The sequence below is a fragment of the Rattus rattus genome, chromosome 16, assembly GCF_011064425.1.
Source record: "Rattus rattus isolate New Zealand chromosome 16, Rrattus_CSIRO_v1, whole genome shotgun sequence".
Classification (NCBI taxonomy): Eukaryota; Metazoa; Chordata; class Mammalia; order Rodentia; family Muridae; genus Rattus; species Rattus rattus.
This window is the reverse complement of record NC_046169.1, coordinates 40,393,559-40,417,897: the sequence shown is the minus strand read 5'-3', so window position 1 is coordinate 40,417,897 and position 24,339 is coordinate 40,393,559. Positions and strand designations below refer to the sequence as shown.

General features: G+C 52.1%; 1 protein-coding gene across 1 annotated transcript in view; it reads left to right on the top strand.

The window, feature by feature from the left end:
• The window catches only part of Wscd2 (WSC domain containing 2), a 93,639-nt gene that overhangs the window by 62,945 nt on the left and 6,355 nt on the right, over window positions 1–24,339 (top strand). Inside the window, exons 4-8 of the mRNA XM_032886685.1 lie at window positions 868–1,052; window positions 10,232–10,353; window positions 11,814–11,988; window positions 15,910–16,074; window positions 19,042–19,242. Coding sequence (XP_032742576.1) covers window positions 868–1,052; window positions 10,232–10,353; window positions 11,814–11,988; window positions 15,910–16,074; window positions 19,042–19,242 — 848 coding nt within the window. The remainder of the gene's footprint in view (window positions 1–867; window positions 1,053–10,231; window positions 10,354–11,813; window positions 11,989–15,909; window positions 16,075–19,041; window positions 19,243–24,339) is intronic.

Here is a 24,339-nt window from a genome sequence, read left to right as displayed (position 1 = left end):
GTATGGGTGCATGTATGTATGAATGAATGTGTGTGTATGAGTGAATCATGTGAGTGAATGTGTGTGTGTGTGTATGTGTGTGTGTATGAATGAATGTGTATGTGTATATGTGTGAATTGTTGAGTGAATGTGTGTGTGTATGTGTGTAGCTGTATGGGTGCGTGTGTGTATGAATGAATGTGTGTGTGTGTGTGTATGAGTGAATCGTGTGAGTGAATGTGTGTGTGTGTGTAGCTATATGGGTGCGTGTGTGTATGAATGAATGTGTGTGTATATGTATGTGAGAATGTATGTGTGTAGCTATATGGGTGCGTGTGTGTATGAATGAATGTGTGTGTGTATGAGTGAATCGTGTGAGTGAATGTATATGTGCACGTGTGTATCTGTGACTGAGTGACTGTGTGAGAGCATGTGTGTGTGAATGTGTTCATATGTGTGTGAGAGTTAATGTGTGTACATGACTGAGAGCATGAATGTGTATCTATGAATGTATAAGCGTGTGGTATGTGTGACTGTGAGCGTCAGTATGGACGTGGAGGATACAACACATCAGGCAGTGATGAGGGCTGACAGGTGTCTCCAGGATGTTCTCCATGTCCCCAGGGGTCCTCACCCTCCCTGCCTCCCAGCAGGGTGTCCTACCCTATGGAGTAGGCATGACCCCTGTTCCTCCCCCACCCTGCCCTCCACCCCACTGTCCCTGTTCTGAAATCTCGCGTGCTCATTCCTTGGCCTCCGTTCCTCCTGGAGACTGTCCAGTCCCCCAGAGTCTCCCCGGCCCTGGGATGGGGGGTTTCTCCCACTGAGTCTCCTGTCCCCTGGGGTCTCCCTGGTACTGTTGCCTGCCTGACAGCAGCCTTCCCCCAGGGGTTACCTGTACGCTGGGCTGGAGTTCGGCGCTGAGTGCTACTGTGGTCACAAGATCCAAGCGGCCAACGTGAGTGAAGCGGACTGTGACATGGATTGCAAAGGAGAAAGGGGCAGCGTGTGTGGTGGCATCAACCGCCTCTCCGTCTACCGGCTGCAGCTGGCCCAGGAGTCTGCCCGACGGTGTACGTGAGTCCGCCCCAGCCCACTGCTGCAGCGTCCACTGCCCAGTCTGAGGGGCCCTGATGGTCTCACCCTCAGTGTCCGCCCCACACCTTCTGTGAAGCCCCATCACTCCAAGGTCACAGGAGCCTTTGCCTCCCACCCCAGCAACCACTCCAGCCCCTCAACCTCCCTGTGTCCCTGCTCTCCTCTGCCCCGACACAGTCTGGACCTGATCTTAGCCTGTCTCTTTCTGAGATGAAATTGTCTGTGATACCTAGGGCAAGGTAGTAGCCAAGACTGTAAGGGCGCAAACCCCCTGTCCCTTTCTGAGCGATGGGTATGGACTAGCTCATGTCATCTTCATGGTGACCCCTGAAACAGGCAGGAGGAGTGCTAAGCCTAGTGACATGGGCCTGGCAGTCCTGCTACTGGGGAGGCTTGTGGGGGATCCTTCCAAGTCAAGGGCAGCCTAGGCAACAGTGAGAACCAGTCACAGAACAAGTTTCAGGGTTTGGGAGGGTGTTGGGATTATAGCTCAGTGGTAGAGTGCCTGCCTGTCATGCACGAGGTCCCCGGGTCGATCTCCAGCACCACAAGATAAAAAGGAAGGGAGGGAAGGAAGAAAGCACAAGACCGTGCTTTTAGATGCTCCCATCTGAGGTGAGTAACCTTAGTCACAAAGCCCACGAGCAGTGGGGGGAACTTCTCCAGGTCAGACCTTCCTGCTCTTTAGAAAGATCCCCAGGGCCCATCAGTGTTCCCAGCTGGAGCCTTGCTGGGAAAACTCTGCAGTTTTCAAACCAAGGAGAGGATGTGGGGGGAGAGGCAGGAGACATCTCTCCTGTGGTCGTTGTCCCACAGTCCTTCCCAAAGCCTCAGCCTCCAGGGTGGCCGGGATGACAGGCCTGAGGTACCAGGCACAGCTGGGTTCTACACCCCTAAGGTGCCCACAGCCGTTCCAGGCTGTCTCTCCGTAGCTCCCACCCTCTGTCCAGCGAGACGAGAACACACGGGTGGGTTTGGCTGCAGCTTCGCATTTGGCTGTAGGGGTGGGGCACCTCCTCCGTGGGTGTCTCTATCACAGTCGATGGCTTGAGATCCTGGACCTTGGTAGTAGCATCGTGCAAGCTTGGCCCTGCTGCAGACAGGGGAGAGCGTGCCACCGATTTGCAGATGTGCCGCCTGCACCTCTGTTCAGGTCTGAAGGTTGAGCTGGCAAAGCGCAGAGGTGGGAAACCCCAGCTGGAGGAAGGTGCAGCGGGTTTGGGCCTGACCGTCCTTGAGACTAGGTTCTAACTAAAGGGCAGATTGCCCGTCCTCAGGATTGGCCTTATTTGTACTGATAATCAAGTTCTGATAATGGTGGCGCTTCAGCCACCTGAAGAGACAGCCTCAAGCGTTGCAGGCACTGACAGGACGCGGCTGCCAACCGTGGATGTAGCCAGGATGGTGGGAGAGTTGTAGGTGTTGTGCCTTGCTAACCCGATCATCCACGAGGCCCCCTTCTGGTTCTCTGGTGTTGCACTTGGATCAAAGGCTTCTCAGCAGGATGCGGTGTGTGACAGGCACAGGTGGTGGGATCTCCTGTGCGAGGTGGGCTTTACACTCGTAGGGAGGACTGAGTGGGAGGACTGAGTGGTGGGGATGCACCCTCCCACCCAGTCTGCCTATCTCTGTGGAAGTAAAGGTCCCCTGGGTGGAGCACTGTACCAGCCAAGGAAAGCTTCTTTCTGTTGTGCTGTGTCCAGAAGGAGATGGGGCTGTTTCTACTGAGGAACTGTGCATCTTCTAGGTCAGTGGTTCTCAACCTTCCTTATGCTGTGGCCTTTTTTTTTTTTTTTTTTTTTTTTTTTTAACATTTATTTATTATGTATACATCATACAGCTTTCTGCCTGCATGTACACCTGCAGGCCAGAAGAGGGCACCAGACCTGATTACAGATGGTTGTGAGCCACCACGTGGTTGCTAGGAATTGAACTCAGGACCTCTGGAAGAGCAGACAGTGCTCTTAACCACTGAGCCGTCTCTCCAGCCCTATGCTGTGGCCCTTTAACACAGTCAGTCCCTCATGTTGTGGTGACCTCCAACCATAACATTTTCATTGCTACTTTGTAACTGTAATTTTGCCACTGTTATACATCATAATGGGAATGTCGGATATGCATGATATCTGATATATGACTCCCCTGGGAAAGGGCCATTACGCCCCTAAAGGGGTCGCGACCCACAGGTTGAGAACCACTGCTCTAAGGACCCCCCCCCCCGAGAGATGTTTCCAGTGTGGTGTGCAAGTTGTGAAGCCTCCCACTGGATGACTAAAGGAAAGGCCAACCTTTATTATGAACCTCAAGGCTGCTTCCCCTGAGACCGGAATGGAGGTGGCGTGGGTAAGAAGGCAGACAGTTGACCAGATGTCCAGCCAAGATGCCTGCTGGCTCCCAGTCAGCAGAGCGGCGTGTGGAGACTCTGAAGTAGGGCACTGCGTACTCTCGTGTAGACTCGATGCGAGATGTGCAGCCGCTCTTCCAAGGCGGCCACAGTCCTGGGGTAACGGTCGGATGCCAGCTGGGTTGATCCAATCTTGGAGGAGAGCCAAGGAAAGGGGACACTCGAGTGGAATCCTCTTCTCAGGAGGGTTGAGGGGAACAAGAGAGCATCACTCAGCCAGAAGCAACTTCTAGATTCAGCAGAGGCCTTGCTGGAAACGGCTTCCTCGTGTCTCCATTGTAAACTTGTGGAAACAGAGGTGCAGAGAGCAGAAGTAGCTACGTGGAACACCCTGGGAGACACCAAAAAAGAGAGTGCATTTGGTGGGGTCCTCAGACCATGGGTTAAGCTTTGCCTGATAGAGACAGAAGGACACCCAGACCTGAGACACATTACTGAGGAACCCGGAGAAATCTAGGCAAGAGGGGCTGCACATTAAAAAGCCCGGGTGCAGATCAGACACAAGAGACACAGCTTCCTGATGTCCTAGTGCCTTCTGGGAACTGCAGGTGGCTGGAAACCGGTTTTGACACCCAGATGGAACATCACCTCTGCAAGGACTCAGCTTCAGCCTGACTCCTCTTCCCCCAGCCCCTGACCCCTGACTCCCTTTTCTGTCTCCTGGCTCTAAGATAATTGTCATCTCTGCTGCCTTTGCCTTGACTCCAAAGTACCTTTGACTCCCATACCTGGGATCTCCGTTAGCCATAAACAACTCAGAAAGGTGTCTTCGAAGTCTCGGACTCTTGGCAAACTTGGCAGGGGTGACATAGCTAGTAACATGAGCACCCTTTCCAGGAAATAAAAAGAGCAGAAACAAGACTCCATCCTTGAGAACTCACAGAGAATATTTCCAAGCAGAAGGTCCTACAGGGGCATTTATTTCCTGAGCGCCACCCTGGTGGGGCCTGTAAGGAGATTAGTTGCTTCTGCAGTGATGAAGACATTCAGAGGTGGGCTGGGCCAGTCCCTGTGGGTGCCCTGCCTTCCTGCCTTGACACAGACTCCAGGGCACAGGGATTCACTCTTGGAACATACAAAAGAAGCAAGAAATGGGCTATCTTCTTGGTGAGATTACATTTGTCACAACAGTTTGCTAAATGTGCCGTTGAGTTTCGCTTTCTTCCCCCAAGGGACAGACCAGCTGGTGGTGGAGAACATTGTGATTTTATAGGAGGTCACAAGAGAGTGTGTCTGCCTGAGGATGCTTGCAGGATTCCTGGTGGAGAGGATTCAGAGGGCTGTGCAGTGTTCCTGGGTCTCCTTGGGTGGCTGTCCACGGTGCTGATTGCCCTTGGGTGCAATTCAAATCTCAGGACTGCCACCCAGCGATCCCTGGGCTGATCTCATTTTCCCTCCTTCAGCTCCTTCCTCTCTCCCTTTCTTAGGGCTCCTTCTTCACCCTCCCCCTGCTACTCTGACCCTTGCCCTCTCTCTGACCTTTGCCCTCTCTTCTACCTTGATGAGGCATTATAAAATTCACAGCAAAACCAAAGCTCTCAATACCCACTGAATACATCCCAGTCTGGGTAGTGAGTTCTGCCCATGACTGTTACTCTGGAGATTCCCATCTCTGAGAGTTGGAAGGGGGGTTGGGGATTTAGCTCAGTGGTAGAGCGCTTGCCTAGCAAGCGCAAGGCCCTGGGTTTGGTCCCCAGCTCCGAAAAAAAAAAAGAAAAAAGAAAAAAGAAAGAGAGTTGGAAGGAAGATTCTGCGCCTCTCGTGTTTATCGCTTACTGGTACTTCCTTCCACGCCTACCTCCAGCTTGTCCAGGAATCTCATGTCTCTTTGGATGTAGCTTCTCAGCTCCTTCTCTGCTAAGACGCTAACATAGGGCACTGGGGAATCTCACAGCCCTGGGAGACAGGACCAGTTGTAACAGGTGGGCTCAGCTTGCGTCTACACTGACTCTGGCCAAACTGCAGGTCCATTCCGAGTCTCTGACCATTGTCTGTAAACTGGGGACAGCTCCAGACATCACTGGGGCCACCAAGCAAGTGGCAGCCTAGACAGCATCATCACGGTGCACGGTGCTCCTGACGGAGTCTCTGAGTTTGCTCTGAGAGCTCCGCAGTTCAGGCTGCTTGGATATCCAACATCCACAGGACCTTCTGATGATGTCTAAAAATAGCCGCCTCGAACCCCCTCCTGGTCAGGGAGGCTCTTTGTGTAATTCAGTGTATTCTGACTGTAGGTAATTCATTGGCTGAGAATAGCTCCAGCTAGCGGTATCCCCCAGCCAGCATCTTCAATGCAGTGGAACTTGGCCTGATTACCCAGGGGGTGGTGTCCTCTTTCAGACCAAGGAAGACTCCTCCGTGTCTGCCTCTGAGCTGATTCCCGGCGATATTTACGGAACAATGAAGTGACAGGGCCTCCGACTCTTGCAGCTGCCCCCCAGCAAACGAGTGTCAGCACACCATCGCTCTGCTCAAGTCTTCCTAGAACAAGTTCTGCTTACTGGGTCACGACGCCCCTGCTAGACCGCCAGCACGAGCCGGACATTGTCAAAATGTGGGCACAGGCTGGGGGGCACAGGCTGGCGGCCCTCCCAGTATCCTGCTGCGGAGCCCGAGGAGGATTCTGGGAAATAAGCGTGGCTGGCATGGGGTCTCCGGTGACCCACCTTAGAACTGAGCATAGGCTCACCTCACTTGGAGAAGCAGAGGAAGGGATGTACAAGAAGACCAGAGGCAAAGGCTAGCTCTGCTCCCTGGGGCTGTGGAAACCGGAGATGGGGTCCTTCAACGTCTTGGGCTCTCCGCATGTAAAACAGGGTAACAGTGCTGATGCCCTCACAGTGAAGGAGAATGGAATATGAAGGAGAACGGAATATGCCCAACATGATGCTCACAGCAAGCCCCTGTCGCGGCCACCATTGCAACGTGACTGGGAAGTGTCACTCACAATCTGCATAGTGTCCGGTCACCCTCATCCTGTTCTGGGATGGGCTGTATATTAAAGGGGCACTGACAGTTGCTGTACTGAGTCTCTTAAGTACGCATGTGAAGGAGAGGGAGACCCCATTCACAGATGAGGAAAACTGAGGCTCTGTGAAAACTGAAGATGGCCATCTCGATCTGCTAAATCGGATACATCAAGCATCTGCACCCGGTCCACCTGGCTCAAGGTTGATCCCTTTTGCGCTGGGCTCCAGAGGTCTTTTTTTTTTTTTTTCCCCAACAAGAAAACATCATCCTAGTGCTGTGGAAATCCAGATATTTTTTTTTTTGGTTCTTTTTTTCGGAGCTGGGGATCGAACCCAGGGCCTTGCGCTTCCTAGGTAAGCGCTCTACCGCTGAGCTAAATCCCCAGCCCCAAAATCCAGATATTTTTACACCACAGGAAGGCCAAGGGAGCTGGGGGTCAACTCACTTTTATTTTCAAATGTAAGAGGCACTAGGCAGACAGTCATGTGACCCCATATCAAAGATCGGGGAAGGAGGGCAGTGGAAAGACCCAGGATCTCAGCCACCATTGGCATGTTTAGTGTCCAGCTGACTAAGCTAAAAAGGACAGCCACTTAAAGAGAGAAATGGCCTCTGCCAGGCTCCCGAGAGTCAGCTAGACCCTCTCCTTGCTGACTTAGAAGGCTCGCCTATCTTCACTGGTCATGAGGAGCTCCGCTGTGGCTCCACTCTTACCCAGGGGCTCAGAGCAGGAAGATCCTATATCCTGGTGACTGGCTGCTCTGAGAGCCAACTCCCAGCCTGCGGCCCCCGGCACCTGCTCCCCAGATGCTGTCTCTGGCTCCTTGAGACTCTGCAGACCTCGATTTCAGAATCAGGGCTCCCTGTTCAGCCCTCCTCCCTGGGCTCCATTCATGGGCAGCTGGTAAACATCAAAGAAGATTCCTCTCCAAGCACTGGGCTACAACGCCCTCACGCTCTCTCCCTACCCTTGGCAGTCTGGACTCCTCATGTCCAGGCTGGGACTCTCTCCCCTTGTTCTCAGTCTCAGTGCAGCAGGCAAGGAGGCAGAGCTGCCACAACCCACAGCTTCTTCACAACGATGCTCCCGGTACAGACAAAAGAACATTGGTGCCTCCAACCCCTCCCCTACCAAAAAGGACCAAAGACAGGGAGATATGAGACAGCATATGCCCCGGCATGATGTAAGAACCATCCTGCAAGCCAAATGTGTGTCTTTGCTGTGGGCCAATGCCAGTGTAAACAGCTCAGAGACCTAAAACTCACACGTGTTATTCCTGAACATCCCACTCCCTGTGTGGAAGTAACTCTTCATCCTTTTCCACCCCGTAAACCTGAGCAGGTGTGTCCTGTGCACGCCCAGGAACATGGGTCTGTACTGTAACACTCCCAGATCTGCAGAGCTAGAGGCCTGCAGCCTTCATACCTCCCTTTTGCTTTCCTGAGGCCAAACTGTTTCTGAAAACAGCTGGGAGAGAATGCCGCCATCCCTGTCCACAGACCAGGTTTAGTTTACTGCAACGAGTTCGCCTCTTGTGGGCTTTGGTGTGTGTGTGTGTAAGAGGGGTGGGGTCGTGGGGTTGTGAGAGGGCTGGGGTTGCTTTGTTCTATAGCTGCTCTCAGGATGGCCTTGAACTTCTGATCTTGCTGCCTCTGCCTCCCAAGTACTGGATTGCAATCTTCGGTCCCTATGTCTGGTTTATTCGGTGCTGGAGATGGAACTGGGTTTCGTGCATCCAGCCAAGCCACATAGCTAGACCCCCTTGCAGAGAGTTTTTATTAAGTGGGACATGTTGGCATCTCTGTGGAGTACTCATCAGGGTGCAGGCACATAGTAGGGACTGTGTTAGGGACACATAGTAGGGCCTGTGCAAGCACCGCCTGCCCCTGTTTCTGTGCTCAAGATTTAGGTTCTTGCTGGGATTTAGCTCAGCGGCAGAGCTTACCTAGGAAGCGTAAGGCCTGGGTTGGTCCCCAGCTCAAAAAAAAAAAAAAAAAAAAAAAAAAAGATTTAGGTTCTTTGTTGTGACTGTGTCTGTGGGAAGATACATTGTACTCAAGATCTGAGCAATGAAGGGCTAGGGGTATAGCTCAGGGGTAGAGTGCTTGCCAGCTCTAAGCAAGCCTCGGCTGAGTTTGGTTCCCAACAGTGCAAGGAAGCAGAGATCTGAGTTTTAAAACATGCTTCAGGAACCTTGCGACAGATCCCAGGGGCCGTGTACCACTTTTCCTAGCTACATAAAATGCATATTCATTGTGGGGAGGATTAAAGAAAACGTTGTAAGTAGGCTTATACGTTTGCCTCGGACCACAGTTCCAGGTGTTCTCTTTTGGGGGTGATTTCTCTTGGGGACCCAGCAGTGGGACCTAGGCTTTCTACTAAACAATTGCACTTCCAGGTTAAGGATCTTAAAGAGAGTCCCCCTCCCCATCCCCTGCCAAAATATCAGCTCTTGTAGCCCATAGGTGTATCTATCTTGGATTGGCAGAGATTTCTGAGGTCTAGGAACTGTCCCCTAAAGCCCCGCATGGGGATGTAAGGGAACCCTGGGAATGGAAGGACAGTATACTAGAACTGCTGGGAGCTTTGCTTCCAAGATCCTATAGCCCTGTCCTTCTGATACGATTGTAGAAACCCCTGTACGTCATGTTTCATGAATGAGGCACAGGGAGGCTAAGAGAAAAGGGGGTTATGGTGGCCCACAGAGAACCCATCTCAGTCACCTGTTGACATAGACTCTGGGACAGAGGAGACTCCCTTGAAATACTGAGCTCACTCACTGGGAACCGGCCCATTCTTTTCCTCTCTGCTTTGGCATGCTATGTGACCTCAGGCAAATTCTGACTTCTCTGGACTTCTAGGTCTTCCTTCCAGAAGGGGATTTATTAGAGTGCCTTAGTGATCTCCTGGCTGTGGTCTGAGTAGTTCAACAATGGCCACCTCCTGACAGAAGAGCTAAGGATAGGGTAGTTGTTCAATCCATGAGGCTGGGTGTCAACAGTCCCAGTCCAGCTCTGTAGTCCTAGAGAATTCTGGAGAGCTGCTGGTCTTCGGTCTACATTGAGATTCCAAAGAAGTAGATTCTAGTAACGGTGAGAGAATGCCTCAGCAGCAGGGTGGATGAGCTTGTCAGGGAGAGCGGGCGGCACAAGCAGGCAAAAGCTTTCCTCTTCCACGTTCCTTTTATGAGGGCTGATACCAGAGGTGTGGCCCAGTGTCTTAGTCATGGTTTGTATTCCTGCACAAAACATCATGACCAAGGAGCAAGCTGGAGGGCAAAGGGTTAATTTGGCTTACACTTCCACATTGCTGTTCATCACCAAAGGAAGTCAGGACTGGAACTCACACAGTCAGGAACTTGGAGGCAGGAGCTGATGCAGAGACCATGGAGGGGTGCTGCTTACTGGCTTGCTCCCCATGGCTTGCTCAGCCTGCTTTCTCATAGAACCCAGGACAAGCCTAGAGATGGCTCCACCCACAGTGGGACGGGCCCACCCTTGATCACTAGTTGAGAAAATGTCTTACAGCTGGATCTCATGGAGACATTTCCTCAAGGGAGGCTCCTTTCTGATAACTCCAGCTTGTGTCAAGTTGACACACAGTACCAGCCAGCGCACTCAGATTTCGGGTGGATCTTCCCACCTCAAGTGATCCAATCAGGGAAACCCCTTGTACGCTCGCCCAGCTACTGGAATTTAACTGGTTCCAGATGCAGTCAGGTTGATGCTCGAGAGAGCCGTAGCTGGGTCTGACAGTTCGGTTTCCCCCTGGCTCCTCAGACGGTAGTGCCGTGTTCAGAGGCTGCTTCCGGCGACCCAACAACCTCTCCCTGGCCTTGCCTGTGACAGTCGCCATGCCGAACATGTCTGTGGACAAGTGTGTGGACCTCTGCACAGAGAAGGTAAGCTGGGGCTGCTCACTGCTCTTGGGGTGCAAGGGCAGGGTGGCCGGGGCCACTAAGGATCATTAGTGCCTCCCTCAGAACAGACGGGGTCACAGGTCATGACCAATGATGAGGTCATAGTATGTCATGGGGCCTAGACCTATGACATAGTAATCTGTTGAGTTCGTGAGTTCAAGGCAGTGGAGCTGCAGAGCGGAAGGAGTGGCCTGCTTGTGTCTCAACGGTGAGGGAGTAGGAGGCTGAGGATAGCTGAGGAGAGGAATATAAGCTCTCCTGGTTAAGCAACATCATTAGCAGTAGCCCAGGGTGGCCCAGTGGGACTCCACTATGTGCTACCTTTCTCTCTGAAGCCCCTGTAGAGTATCTTAGAAGGAAGAGAGACCTGTGGGTAGAACTCACTGGGTGGGATGTATGATTTTCTCTCTTGAATCTTCCTGGACCCAGGGAGATATCCTGGCTGTGTCTTGTTTAGAAGCCAACGGGACAGAGGCATATCCCAAGGCAGCTCTTATATGCCCACGCATACATCTCTGTTCTTTTGGCTTTAAAGGCACAGGTTTGGGCCAGCAAGATGGCTCAGTGGGTAAGGCGGCTTGCCACCAAGCCTGAAGACCTGAGTTTGATTCCCAAACATGGTAGGAGGAGAAAACCGGTTTCTGCAAGTTGTGCACTGTGGCATGCATACAGGTGCCCAGTCAGCTGATAATTTACAGGGCAGATTTTGACAGAGCTTCCCAGGATGTGCACTATGTGGCATTGTCACAGGAAAGACAGAGCCAAGATGGACGGGGGCACATGCCCCTCTTTGTTCTGGCAAAAGCTCCAGGGGAAAAGCATCAGCACAGTCTGACACTCTCTACCAGGGCCCTCGATGAATCCCTTTTGCTGGAGAAGGTGGCACTGACCGAATTTACCGCACGAGCCACCTAGTACCACTGGGGTTGGGCTCCAGCACAACCTGTGGATACCTGGATCTCAGGACACTCAGGGGTCTTACTGGGCCAGCAAGGCTCTGTACGTCCTGACTCCTTTACAGCAGCTCTGGGTGGCTTCTAACCCCCAATTTGGTACTGATGCTGTGTGAGGGGTTGCTATGGTGACCGCTGAGGGAAAGCAAAGGGTCCAGATGTTCAATCCCCACATAGTACTTTCCTGCAATGTTTTTGACCTCACCGTGGAGCCTGGGCAGATGGGAAGAGCTGGCACTTTCTGAGGGTCTCCCTTTGTCACCTGGGAATGTGCTGTGCAGGCACCTGCTTCTCCACTGCCCTTCCTGGTTATGAATACCAAGTCTCTCCTGAAGTCTTATTTCTGGTAAGGGATCAGATAAACAAGCAGCACAAGAACCAGGATGGAGTGTAGCCCGCCAGGTTATGTAGCCTCCTGGATCTGAGGAGGACGACGCTTGGGCTGCACTGGGACTGACTGGGTGACTCTCCCTGTGCTCGCATGCCCAGGAGTTCCCCCTGGCAGCCCTCGCGGGCACCGCCTGCCACTGCGGCTTTCCCACCACACGGTTCCCTCTTCATGACCGGGAGGATGAGCAACTATGCGCCCAGAAGTGCAGCGCGGAGGAGTTCGAGAGCTGTGGGACCCCCAGCTACTTCATCGTGTACCAGACACAGGTCCAAGGTAAGGAGAGCAGCTCCACTGCTGTGTCCTGGCCAGGGGGTCCCTAAGCCGGCAGGGAGGCTGAGGGCTGCTGGGATGAGACAGGAAGTGCCTGGAGGGAGGTTCTAACAAGCCAGGGTCTGTCCCTCCAAGGCAGCTCTTCGCTGATAGCAGAAGCTGTGATGTTGGGTAGAGAGACAGCCCAGGGTCCCTTCTCCAGCACAGACCCAGTGTGTGATCCCACACAGGCCTCGGTTTCTTCTTGTGAAAAATGAAGCTATAGATGGTTGACCTCCAAGGTCCTTTTTGGTCTCAAGAGTTCTGTCAGTGTGCCTAAAGCTGCTGCTGCTGCTGCTGCTGCTGCTCCTCCTCCTCCTCCTCCTCCTCCTCCTCCTCCCCCCCTTCCTCCTCCCCTCCCCTCCTCCTTCCTCCCCCACTCCATCTCCCTTTTTGCCTCTTCCCTTTGCCAGTGGAGCCCTCGTGGACGCCAGGGATGGCAATGGCTGGGGTGGTGAGGATGAAGGCAGTGATCATGGGAATAGAGGGGACAATGCGATGATGGCCGCAGCAGTGTTGTTAGTTCGGTCACAAGCTTAGATGTGTCTGGGAGGAGGGGATCTCAGTTGAGGGGCGTCCCCATCAGATTGCACATAGGTGCTCTCTTTACTAATGATTGAGGTGAGAGGTTCTAGCCCACTGTGGGTGGTGCCATCCCTAGGCAGAGATGATCTTGGGTTGTGTAGGAAGCAGGCTGAGCAAGCCAGGACACAGTTTCCTCCTTGGTTCCGGCCTCTGCTCCAGTGCCCGCCTTCACCTCCCTCGATCGTTGACAGTAATTGGGATGTGTTAGCCAAAGAGACATTTCACTGGCCAGTGTTTTATCATAGCACCAGAGAAGAGAACTGGGACAATGGTGGTGATGGTGATGGTGGTGGTTGTGGTGATAATGGTGATGTAGATGGGCAGGTGCACACTGCACAGGTGTGTCAACAGCAAAAGTGCACACAAGGCAGCCCACACTCTTGTTTGACGAAACCGAGGGGGTAAGTAAGCAGACACCTGTTTAAAATTTGCCTATGCATCCTATGTGTGACTGGTGGTCCCTAGCAGGCAGTCCCACTGATCTGATGTTACATACAGGGTCCAGGTGAGCAAACGCCACTCATTTATAGTCCAGGGAGGAGGGAGGAGTGTGCACTGGTGTCTTACTCAGAGTTTCTATTCCTGCACAAAACATCATGACCAAGAAGCAAGCTGGGAGGAAAGAGTTTATTCAGCTCACACTTGCACATTGCTGTTCATCACCAAAGGAAGTCAGGACAGGAACTCAAGCAGGGCAGGAACTTGCAGGCAGGAGCTGATGCAGAGGCCATGGAGGGGTGCTGCTCACTGGCTTGCTCCCCATGGCTTGCTCACCCTACTTTCTTATAGAACCCAGGACCACCAGCCTAGGGACAGCACCATCCACAGTGGGCTGGGGGGTCCTCCCCCCTTGATCACTACTTGAGAAAATGCCTTACAGCTGGGTCTCATGGAGGCATTTCCTCAAGGGAGACTCCTTTCTCTGTGATAATTCCAGCTTGTGTCACATTGACACACAAAACCAGCCAGTACAGCAGCTGGTTTTCTGGGATCATCCAGTGCCTGGGCAGAGCTGCCTGGCCCCGGCCTGGAGGAGAGTCATGCACAGATTAATTGCACTGTGGTCACGAGGGGCTTTGCTGAGACCCCGCTGGAAGCTGACGTCCTCTCGACAGCAGATAGCCTCTCCGTGCTCATTCTCAGCACCCTGTCCCCAGCCTGCCCAAGCCACGCTAGCAGATCCTACACCCTGAGAAGAATTGTAAGCCATGGATTCAGCAAACTGCCCAGACCTTGGCTCCACAGAGGCTGTCCTTTATTAAGCCTTGTGACGCTCCTGGTGGGGACTGAACCGTTAGCAAGCTGTGTGCTTGAGGCACTTTACCAGACTTAAGCCATCTAACCCTCCAATGGCACAATGGCACGCATGCTGCAGTGTGACCAAACACAGAGAGGCTGATCAGTATGGCCAGAGCCACACAGCAAAATAGGACAGAGTTGGGATCCAGGACCTGACTTCTCACTGCAGCCTCTCAGCAGGATTTCGGACACTTGACTCTGAGTGGCCTGTTCACTTCTGTTCCCTACGGGGAGGAGACTGCAGTCCAAGGAGGTAAAGACACCCAGTGTTAAGCAGTCAGGGTGTTGGTAAGGCAGTCGAGACTGTTGGTTCTACAGCCTAGAAAATGCGACCTCAAGCTCCTGCCTTGGTTTATGGGGCTTCGGAACTAAATAGACTGTTACGGTGCTGAGAACCAGGACCTAGCCTGAGATGTTACAAGGTAAAAAAAAATTATTTTTATGGCTAGGCCAAACTTACAGTCTCCATGAGGGTAGGAGAAGGAAGCAGCTCAGACCAAAAGCAAAGGAATCTCTTCATTGTAAGCAAACAATTGCAGGAGTGGAACTTTGCAGTTATTTCTATAATCACAGGAAAGGTACATGTTACAGGTTTATGGTCAGCCGGTGTCTCAGGGTTTTACGGCTGTGAACACACACCAGGACCAAGGCAACTCTTATAAGGACAACATTTAGTTGGGGCTGGCTTACAGGTTCAGAGGTTCAGTCCATTATCATCAAGGCAGGAGCATGGCAGCATCCAGGCAGGCACGGTGCAGGAGGAGCTGAGAGTTCTACATCTTCATCTGAAGGCTGCTAGCAGAATACTGGCTTCCGGGCAGCTAGGAATAGGGTCTTAAAGCCCACACCCACAGTGACACACCTCCTCCAACAAGACCACGCCTCCTCAAACAAGGCCACACCCACTCTAATGAGACCACACCCCCTCCAACAGTGCCGCACCTCCTAATAGTACCACTCCCCCGGGCCAAGCATAAACAAACCATCCCAGTTACTGGAACACACTGTGAAACATTTCATGGTCAATCAGTTCTCAGAACATACCATGAAACAATGGGAACTATTCATGATGTGCAAGTCTTAAGATTATTAAGAATGAACAAATAAAAAAATAAAAAAACCAAGTTGACCCTTAGCTGAGGACATGACTGGGGAGGAGAAAAACACCATAAAGAACAACATAGAAATAAATCAAAGTCTAGCATTGTTTAACTTAAAAAAAAAAAAAGGAAAAGGAAAAATGGAGTCGGCTGGCCCTTAACATAGACGAAATAAAATTTAGTTCAGAGGACAACAGCTTTTATCATAGAGCTGACCTGTGGCTTCCCAGAAAGGTTTGAGTGGAGAATTCTTTGCCAGGGAGGGGGAGATGAAGGAGTGGGTTCTGTGCCCCACCCCCCAAATAAACCTGTCAAACCTCAGAGAAGAGAAATGTTATGCAAAGTCTGCCCAGAGGCTTCTGTTTGCCCCTTTTGCTATTTTACTGAGGCACAGATCTCACCACCCCTTGTCCTCAGGGCCCCCTGATATCCTGCGGTCCTGAAAGATGTGTGGTCCTCAGTGAGAGTCATTAATTACATTGTAACGTTCTCTCAGGACTTTTTTTTTTTTTTTTTTTAAGTCTCCTTCCCGTAGAGGGAGAGGCAACTTTTTAAGTGTGGTGGTCCATGACCTCTTGAGGGCCCTTGCTCCTCTGACACCAAAAGGCACCAGAGAGCTTTCTGGCTCAGGTAGGGGCTGCAGTGGGTGGGGCTCAGTCTCCAGTAGGCGGGCTCTCGGTCCTATCGAGTTACCAGTCCAGTTGAACCATTGCAACCACCGATTGTGAGAGACTTGCTGTGCTGGAGACAACCAAGACTGGACAGGAGGCTTCTCCTCCTACTGGGCTAATGCTGGTCCCTACTGTGTGCTCCACACAGCACAGTGCCTCTCCTCCTCCCACTATGACCTTGTCTCCAGGGCACACCGTGCTGACCCATCTGTCCCCCGCCCCTCTTGCAGACAACCGCTGTATGGACAGAAGGTTCCTCCCAGCCAAGTCGAAGAAGCTCATCGCTCTAGCCAGCTTCCCGGGTGCCGGCAACACGTGGGCTCGCCACCTCATCGAGCTGGCCACCGGCTTCTACACTGGCAGCTACTACTTCGATGGCTCTCTGTACAACAAAGGTGAGGGGGAAGGGGTAGGGAAACACGAGTCACTTGGCATGCCTGGCCTTAGGGTCATGTGCCTCAGGTCCTCCTCCCTCTTATGTTGGACAAACACACCATGTATCTCCTATCTTGGTACCTCCCCTGAGCTTGCAGACTGACAGACATCTATCAAGCACTTAATGTGTGCTGGGCACCTCACCCCGGATACTGACAGACCAACAATGCTATGCTATCAATAGAGGTATAATAGCCGTTTCCTTTGAGGCATTTATTGAGTATCGACTGTTTACCAGGCATCTCACCTACAGTATTTGAGGTGCACCCTGCTTTATTTTGATGCTGTTCTCAGACATTCACCAGGCACAGTTATGTCGGAAGTATGCTTCCCACGTGTGGTTTTCAAGATGCATTTATGGAGCACCAACTGTTTGCCCCGTATCTCAGGGACGTTCAGCCAGCCCCAGATACCATGTTGAGCTATCAGTGTTGCCTCTAGTCCTGAAAAGTGGGGCTGAATGAGGAGAAGTAACTGGCCCCAAAGTCACAGTTTTCATGTGTCTGGTTAGAGAGCGTGCTCAACTGTTTCCTAGCTCACCCTCACACCCTTACTCCTCTTGGGCTTCTTACTAGGGAGCTAGAAATCAGGCTGGCTCAGACAGGAAGCGCTCTCCTTGGTAGGGTTTTACATCTATGTATGGACAACCCTTGCTTGTGGCTATGGCTGCCTTTTAGTGGAGGAACGCTTCCTAGCTGTGTGACCTTGGGCACACTACTGTACTTCTCTGGTCCTGCGATCACACACCTACTAAAGCTAGCAGGGTGGGTCTCATGAGGCTGATATAACAGCAGATGGATGGGTTGGCTCACAGGTCTAGTTCAGCAGGTGGGAAATGAACCCCGTGGTTATGGCTCAGATAAGGAGAAGCTGGTCAGCAACCGATCTCAGGATGGAAAGCAGGTGGGAGGCAGAGATTGAAAGACGGGGTGGGAGGGGAAAAGGGTGGGGTGGAAGGTTGGAGCCCGCAAGGAGTGTGGAAGCGGAGGGGGGTGTGTAGGAACCAGGCAGGGGTGTAGGAGCAGGGCAGGGAGGAAGGAGCAGGGCAGGGGGGAAGTAACAGGGCAGGAGCAGGCAGAGGTGTAGAAGCAGGCTTCCTAGTTTGCTTTCACTTGCTATGATAAACACTGACCAAACTCAACTCAGACAGGCAAGGGGCAGGAGCTGATACAGAACCCACGGATGCTGCTTGCTCCCTAAGGCTTGCTCAGCCTGCTTTCTTATAGACCCCAGAACAAACTAGAGACACCCATGGACCCACAGAGAGGGAAGCTCAACTCAGATCCCCTCTGTCAGATTGGTCTGTTGGGTATTGATTTATAATTAACATGGTAGAACCCTGCCCATTGTGGGTGGAGCCATCCCTGGGCACTATAAGACCTACTATGTGTAAGGCTCCTATCAGGATTTGAGCCCAGACCCTCAGCAGAACTAGGGCTGTGCTATCTTTTTGAGTTGGTGACGGGAACAGATCAGACATTGTGGGTCGGCCCATCCTCACTGCCCTGCCTACACAGGCTCCACCCTCAGAGAAGGGGCCCTTGGGATCACAGAGGCCCAGGATCTAAAGGATTTTTACCTCCTGTGTCAAGTTCAGTGAACCCTGCTTTGCAAAGACCTGTTGAGAGAGCTCTGAGGTCCTGCTCTCCCTCAGTGGCTTGGAAGAGAGGAGGCAAAGCGGCCACCTAGACACCTGGTTCTGGCCCTCCCACCAGCTCCCCCCTGGCTTCAGAAAGCGATGGATGGAACTGTCAGTCCGAATGTTCATGGTACCTTGCAGATGGGGCCTGGGCTCAGTTTCTCCCCCTCCCAAGCCTTGGCCTCTTTATCTAGAACAGGAGGAGTCAGAGCAGCGAACAGAGGGGAAACAACCAGAGAATGGCAGGAGGGGACCTGGGGACACTGATCCAAGGCACACCTAAGCTATGATAATAGCGCTGTGAGGAGAGAGACAAGGGAAAACATATTCTTCTGCAGCTCTGAGGCCAGGGCTTGGAACAATTGGGGGGGGGGCGCTCCTCGGTGCCTGAGGTTCACATGCTCCCCAGATAAGTAGATAACTTGTGTAGTGGTGACTCTGAAGAATATTTAAATTTGCCACATTTGTGTAGCGGAGCTGCTGGGTCCATTAGAAAATAGGGGTGTGAGGGGAGGGGGGCGCAGGGCTCTGGTGGTGGAATTCAGCAACATTCCTCAGGGAAGCCCAGCCCACGGTCCCTCCTCAGGGACATAATAAAATTCTTCTGGTGACAAGTTCTGCTGAGAAGTACCACGCCTGTCTACTGAATGTTTAGACTCTGGAGTAGGTATTTCTAGACCAGCATGGTTTATTTTCAATCTACACAGTATTACGCTAGGTTGACACCCAGACCGGCACCGTTGATGACGTCATGGATGCTTTCCTTCGGGGCGTTTGGGACGTTTTCGTTACCTTTTTTGTTGGTTTTGGTTTCTGGAGATTGGAGTCCCATGCTATAACCGGGATGGCTTTGAACTGAGGGCCACCTGCAGCATGGGGAGGTCAGGTGTGGGCCGACACAACTAGACCTAAGGCTGCGATTCTGGGGACCTGTTTTCTCCTCAGAGCGTTGGGTTCTTACACACCACCTCTATCTCTCCATTACTGGGCCTGGGAGAGAATGGATTTCAGCGTAGACTAAATGAAGGCCTCAGGTGGAAAGTCCTTGTCTGAGGGAAGTGTAGCAATGGGGCTCCACACTCCATCCTCAGCGCCCTCAGGGCAATGCGTCTCTGTGAGCCTCAGGGCTGTTGATAAAACCCCGCCCTCTAGTGCTCAGACTACAGACAGGAAGGAGTGGCTAAGTGAAGAAGGTGAGGAAACCTGAGGGGGGGGGCTGGGGGAAGATGCTTCTTACCCCACCCCCACCTCCCCAGCTTCTAACTTCTCGGCTGGGGGTTGGGCCCAGGGTTCAAAGGTGAACGCGACCACTGGCGAAGCGGGCGGACCATCTGCATCAAGACCCACGAGAGTGGCCAGAAGGAGATCGAGGCCTTCGACTCGGCTATCCTGCTCATCCGCAACCCCTACAAGGCCCTCATGGCAGAGTTCAACCGCAAATACGGAGGCCACATAGGCTTTGCCGCCCACGCCCACTGGAAAGGCAAAGGTACAGGAGGGAGCGCCTGGGTCCGCGTGGGCGTGCGGGGCGGCCAGCAAGGAGCTCTTAAGAGCCACATGGAGCTTGTGCAAAGTGGAGGCACCAAGGGCCACACCCAAAAGCACCAGCTAGGTAGGCCAGGAGCTAAGGATTCCAACTTTACAGTGAATCTTGATAACCGCACTCGCGTCCCTTCCCCTTCCTTGAACATCTCTTAACTTTCAAGACTTGGGGTTCAAAAGGCTGGGAGGTGCGCTCTCTCCTCAGCAGCTGCGGTTCTCAATACAAGGACGGAGGCACTGCTAGTCAAACCCAGATGGTGTCGATTGCCACATTTGTGGGTCCTCTCTTAGGTATCACATATACACACATACACAGCACACATACACCAAAGCACACACCCCACAGCATACATATACCACACATTGAACACACACCACATCATAACACACACACCTTGCACACCAAACACACATATCACAGCACACACACCATGCACATGTGTGTGTATATATACATATACATATATACACACATATATATACATATATATAACTTATACCATACACACACATACACACACAAACCACATCATACCATACACAGAGATACATACACCACCTACTTCACATGTACTGCATACCCCACACACCACACACCAGCCTATGTGGTGGTGTGAGCCTACAGCGGTGTGACCAGGATTATTGTAGTGAACCTGCCTAACTATTCAGAGACCAGTGATCCCCTGGTGTCCCAGCAAGCAGGGCCCCATGCTCTTCCCTTTCTAGATGAAGAGGTTTGAGCCAATGAGCGGACAGTGGCTGGAACACGGAATTCAAACCCAGCTGGGTCTGAGAACCCTGGTTCTCTCTTTACAAATGAGGAAACAGACCTAGAGGGGCAAAGACCAGGAAGGTCACTGGGAAACACCGTGGCCAAGCTAGCCGGCTCTCCTCTTCCAGGCTTCCTGGGGTCTGAGAGAAGGGGAAGTGTGGTTATCAACTCACTAAGCAGCCCCTCTCTCAAACCCTCCAGGAACTAGGCAGACACTGTTCCTGAGGAGGGGTATATGGGGCTTGGTATGCATCCGGGTCTCCTGAGCTGGGATCCCAAACCTCCCCTACCAGCTTCCACAACCAGAGACACTCCCACACCAACCTCCATGTCCAGAGACATACACTCCCCCAGCAGCCACCTTGCCGACCTTTTTGCTTATTTAAAGACACCTGGGGTTGGGGGATTTAGCTCAGTGGTGGCGCTTGCCAGGGCATGCAAAGAGCCCTGGGTTCGGGTCCCAGCTCGAAAAAAAAAAAAAGAAAAAAGAAAGAAAAAAAGATTCTAGTTCTGATATTTCTCCCACACTTAGCAAGTCTATTCCCAGAAAGATATTTCTTTAAGGGGTTGGGGATTTAGCTCAGTGGTAGAGCACTTGCCTAGGAAGCGCAAGGCCCTGGGTTCCGGTCCCCCAGCTCGAAAAAAAAAAAAAAAAAAAAAAAAGAACCAAAAAAAAAAAAAAAAAAAAAAAGACACCTGAACCCCTAGACCAACACCAAGTCAGAGCATTGTTGAGCCAATTCAAAACCAACAGAGGGCGTGTGGAGGATGGGTCTACGCTCATCTCATACTGGGGCTACATTAGCCCCAGAAACCACTCTCCAGGGAACAGAGCCCCCATTCTCCACCCCAGCCACCCACCCATTCCTCTCCTTGAACACCCTGGACAACACCAGGACAACAGGGGGCTCATTGACAATGCAAATCACTAGGCTCTACTCCAGACCTGCCTGATCAGAAAGGCTCCATTTTCACAAGCCTTTGGGGACCTTACACACACACACACACACACACACACACACACACACACACACACACACCTTCCTTTAAGTTTCACTGCCTTAAAACCCTTACTGCTCATGTGTGACTGGGGATCGGCTGCAGCAGTGTCAGCTGGGAAATTTGAGGGTCTGTGTCCAAGCAGATTTCACCGCAGGGGTTCCGGTGCTCTCACAGGTTGTGAGACCTGCTTCAAAACACCCTTGGTAGACCGTGGAAGGTGACCTGGGAGAAGCAGAGGCCACATAGCCGCTGTGTACATCCAGTCCTTGTAGTCCTGTTCCTCTCCGATTAGAGCCGAGATAAGCCTCCCCACCCCCAACTTTCGTTCTATAACGTTAATTTTACGGCCCCTCTGGAGCAGGACGGAGGCGAAATTTTATGTGATATGATTACACAAGGTGAATTGTCCTGGATCTGTTTAATGAAACAGATCCTGTGTTTAATGATTCCGTGGGGAACTGGCACGGAGAAAACATTAATCAGGGCCTGGTTCCTCCTGACGACAAGAAGCTGGCGTGAAGACCGCCAGGCTGCGCAGAGACAGCCGCACCCTGCGGCTCCTTGGGGTGCCTTTGCTTCCAGGTTTGTGGGTGCTGATCGATTACCAAGAGCCCTGAGCCAGCTGGCGGAGGACTTTTGTTCCCGTTTCTGTGCTCCTTTGCAAGGAAGTCATTTAGCAGCTTTGAGGGGTGGGGGTTTGGGATAGTGTGGGTGCACGTCTTGTAAGGGAGAGCTCAAAACAGCTCAGGGAGCTGCTAGGCGTTTGGGGGGGTGGATGGACTCAGACCAGTAGGGACACGTGGGGAGCTTTGGGGAGTCTCAGGAAAAGGTGGGGGCCACCATCGGCAGGAATTGTCACAAGCGGCCGTTGCTCTTCTGCACCTGGTACTCCCATCAGGATCTTCTCAGAGATTAATATTATCCTAACACTGAAACACCCAAGGAGAGCAGAGAGATCACCCAGTGCCAGTGGAGAAGAGCGGGGTTTCCAGCCCTAGGCTCCCGGCTGCAAAGTCATCTAGACAGCCCCCTCGGGTAGACAGAGAAGCAGCTTCCCCAGAACAAGCGCTGCAGGCGATGGGAACAGAACGCAAGCTCATCTGAACAGACCAGGCAAGAGGGTCGCAGTTGGCCACACCTGAAGTCTACACCTGTGGAGTGTTAGGTGACAAGAGCCAACCTCACCTGGGTTTCTCCTGGGATGGTGGTCGCTGTCCTGAAATCACCAAGGAGACCGGGAGGTGACTCAGAAGTAGGGACAGGCTGACAGAGGGAAGGAGCCCCTGTGTATGCTTAAAAGTTTCCTAATCTCCCGAATACATCTGGTCCTAACCCATTATAACAGTACGGGCCCAATTAGTCAGCTGCCATGTGAATAGTCTATTTGAAGAATAAAAAATAACCTGTCGTCAGCATAAATATTTCTCAAGTAGCCGTGGGGTTCCAGGAGGGGACTGGGAGGAGCATCTAAGGACAGCTCCGATGTGTTCTGTCAAGAACAGCGGCCCTCCATCACGGTGCAATTTAGCCGTTGGAAATTTCAATTTAGTTCAGCAGCGACTCCCCCCAGCTCCTGCTGGGTATCAGGCTGTGTGTGGGAGTGAGTGGGGATAAGGCTGGTTGAGGCAGGAGAGGATCTGGGCCACAGTGTAAGACAGGGTGGCCAGGATGATGTTTCCCTGCTATGTGACTAGGTCACTTTAGCCGGTCTGGGCCTCGGTCTCCCTCCTGGTGATGAGCACAGGGCAGTTTCCTATGAGCTAGTTGGTAAGGATCTGTCACCCAGCGAGGGGTTAGGATTGAGGAGGATTGCAAGGTCCCTAACCAAGCTTGAGAGATTCGTGCGCTGCTCCCTCTAGAGGGAGGGGCCTGAGGAGGGCCACACCCTCCGCAGTTGAGCCCTCAGTGTGCCCCTTGGGATTCTCCAGCTCTCCTGTGTTGGAGGCTGTTTGCAGCATCCCAGTGCCCACCTTGGCCGTGCCCCGGCTTCTCTCCCGCCTGAGCCTCAGCAGCTCTCCCTGAGATCTGCTCTGTAACTACCCCTAAGATCGCTCCATGTAACTTCTCTCTCCGGTCAGGCAACCCTAAAGGCACCCTCCCAGTCACGTGACTTTCCATCACATGGCAAGATGGCTCACCAGCCCCCAAGAGGACACAGTCTGTGATGGGTTTGAATAGAGGAGAGACCACAAGAAGAAGCTTAACAATCCTAACCCAACCCCAGGGGCTCAGGCTGCCTCGGAGACAAGAGGCGTAAGCAGGGTGACCACACAGTAATGGCTCGCTGTGTGGTCAGGAGGAAGAATGAGACTTGCAGAGCCCAAAGGAGGCCTGTGTGAGCCCTGGGGTCCCAGGGACCATGACGTCATACCTGAGAAAGATCAATCAGTGAAGACAGCAGCAACCGTGCTTATTGAACAACTGCAGGGCTCAGGCCCGTGTGAGCTCTGGCCACGCCCTGTATACAGCCCACCAGTGAGCAGGTTGTGATTGTTTACAACACCTTGGTAGGAAAAAGCCCACGGGGTGCCTCGTGCAGCTCAGCCAGATCCTGCTTCGACTCTCATTCTAAGTGACCTTAAACAGCCCCTCGCTTATTCTCTGCCTCGGTTTCCCCTTCTGTTAAATGATGACCATTAGACATGGATACCGAGTAAGTTAACTCCTGCCCGCATCTATGTAGTGAGAATACAACCACGATCCAGCAATCCACCTTCATAATTAATGGAAATCATAGACCTATAGTATGAATAAGTTACATAAATTATACATACTATAAATCTATTTTATAAGGCCAGCACTCAGACGGCAGAGGCAGGCGGATCTGAGTCTGAGGCCAGCCTGGTCTACAGAGTGACTTCCAGGCTAGCCAAGACTACACAGAGAAACCCTGTCCTGAAAAACAAACAAACAAACAAGAAAATTATTTTCTATAAATTTTATAAAATTTTCATAGCATAGTCTGGGAGTATGTTGGAAGTACTTAGATACCGGCCTGATCTTTTAATCAGAATGGAGTCTTTTGATGTGATGGGTTTTTTTTTTTTTTTTTTGGTTCTTTTTTTTTTTTTTTTTTTTCGGGGCTGGGGATCAACCCAGGGCCTTATGCCCTAGGCAAGCGCCTACCTCTGAGCTAAACCCCAACCCCATGGTTTTTTTTTTTTTTTCTTTCAGTTGATGAAATCACCTAGTTTATCCTCAGAGGAGGGCACTGTAACTAACTCTGAATTTAGTTATCCTATTTGAAAGATTTTACAATACTATGTGTTA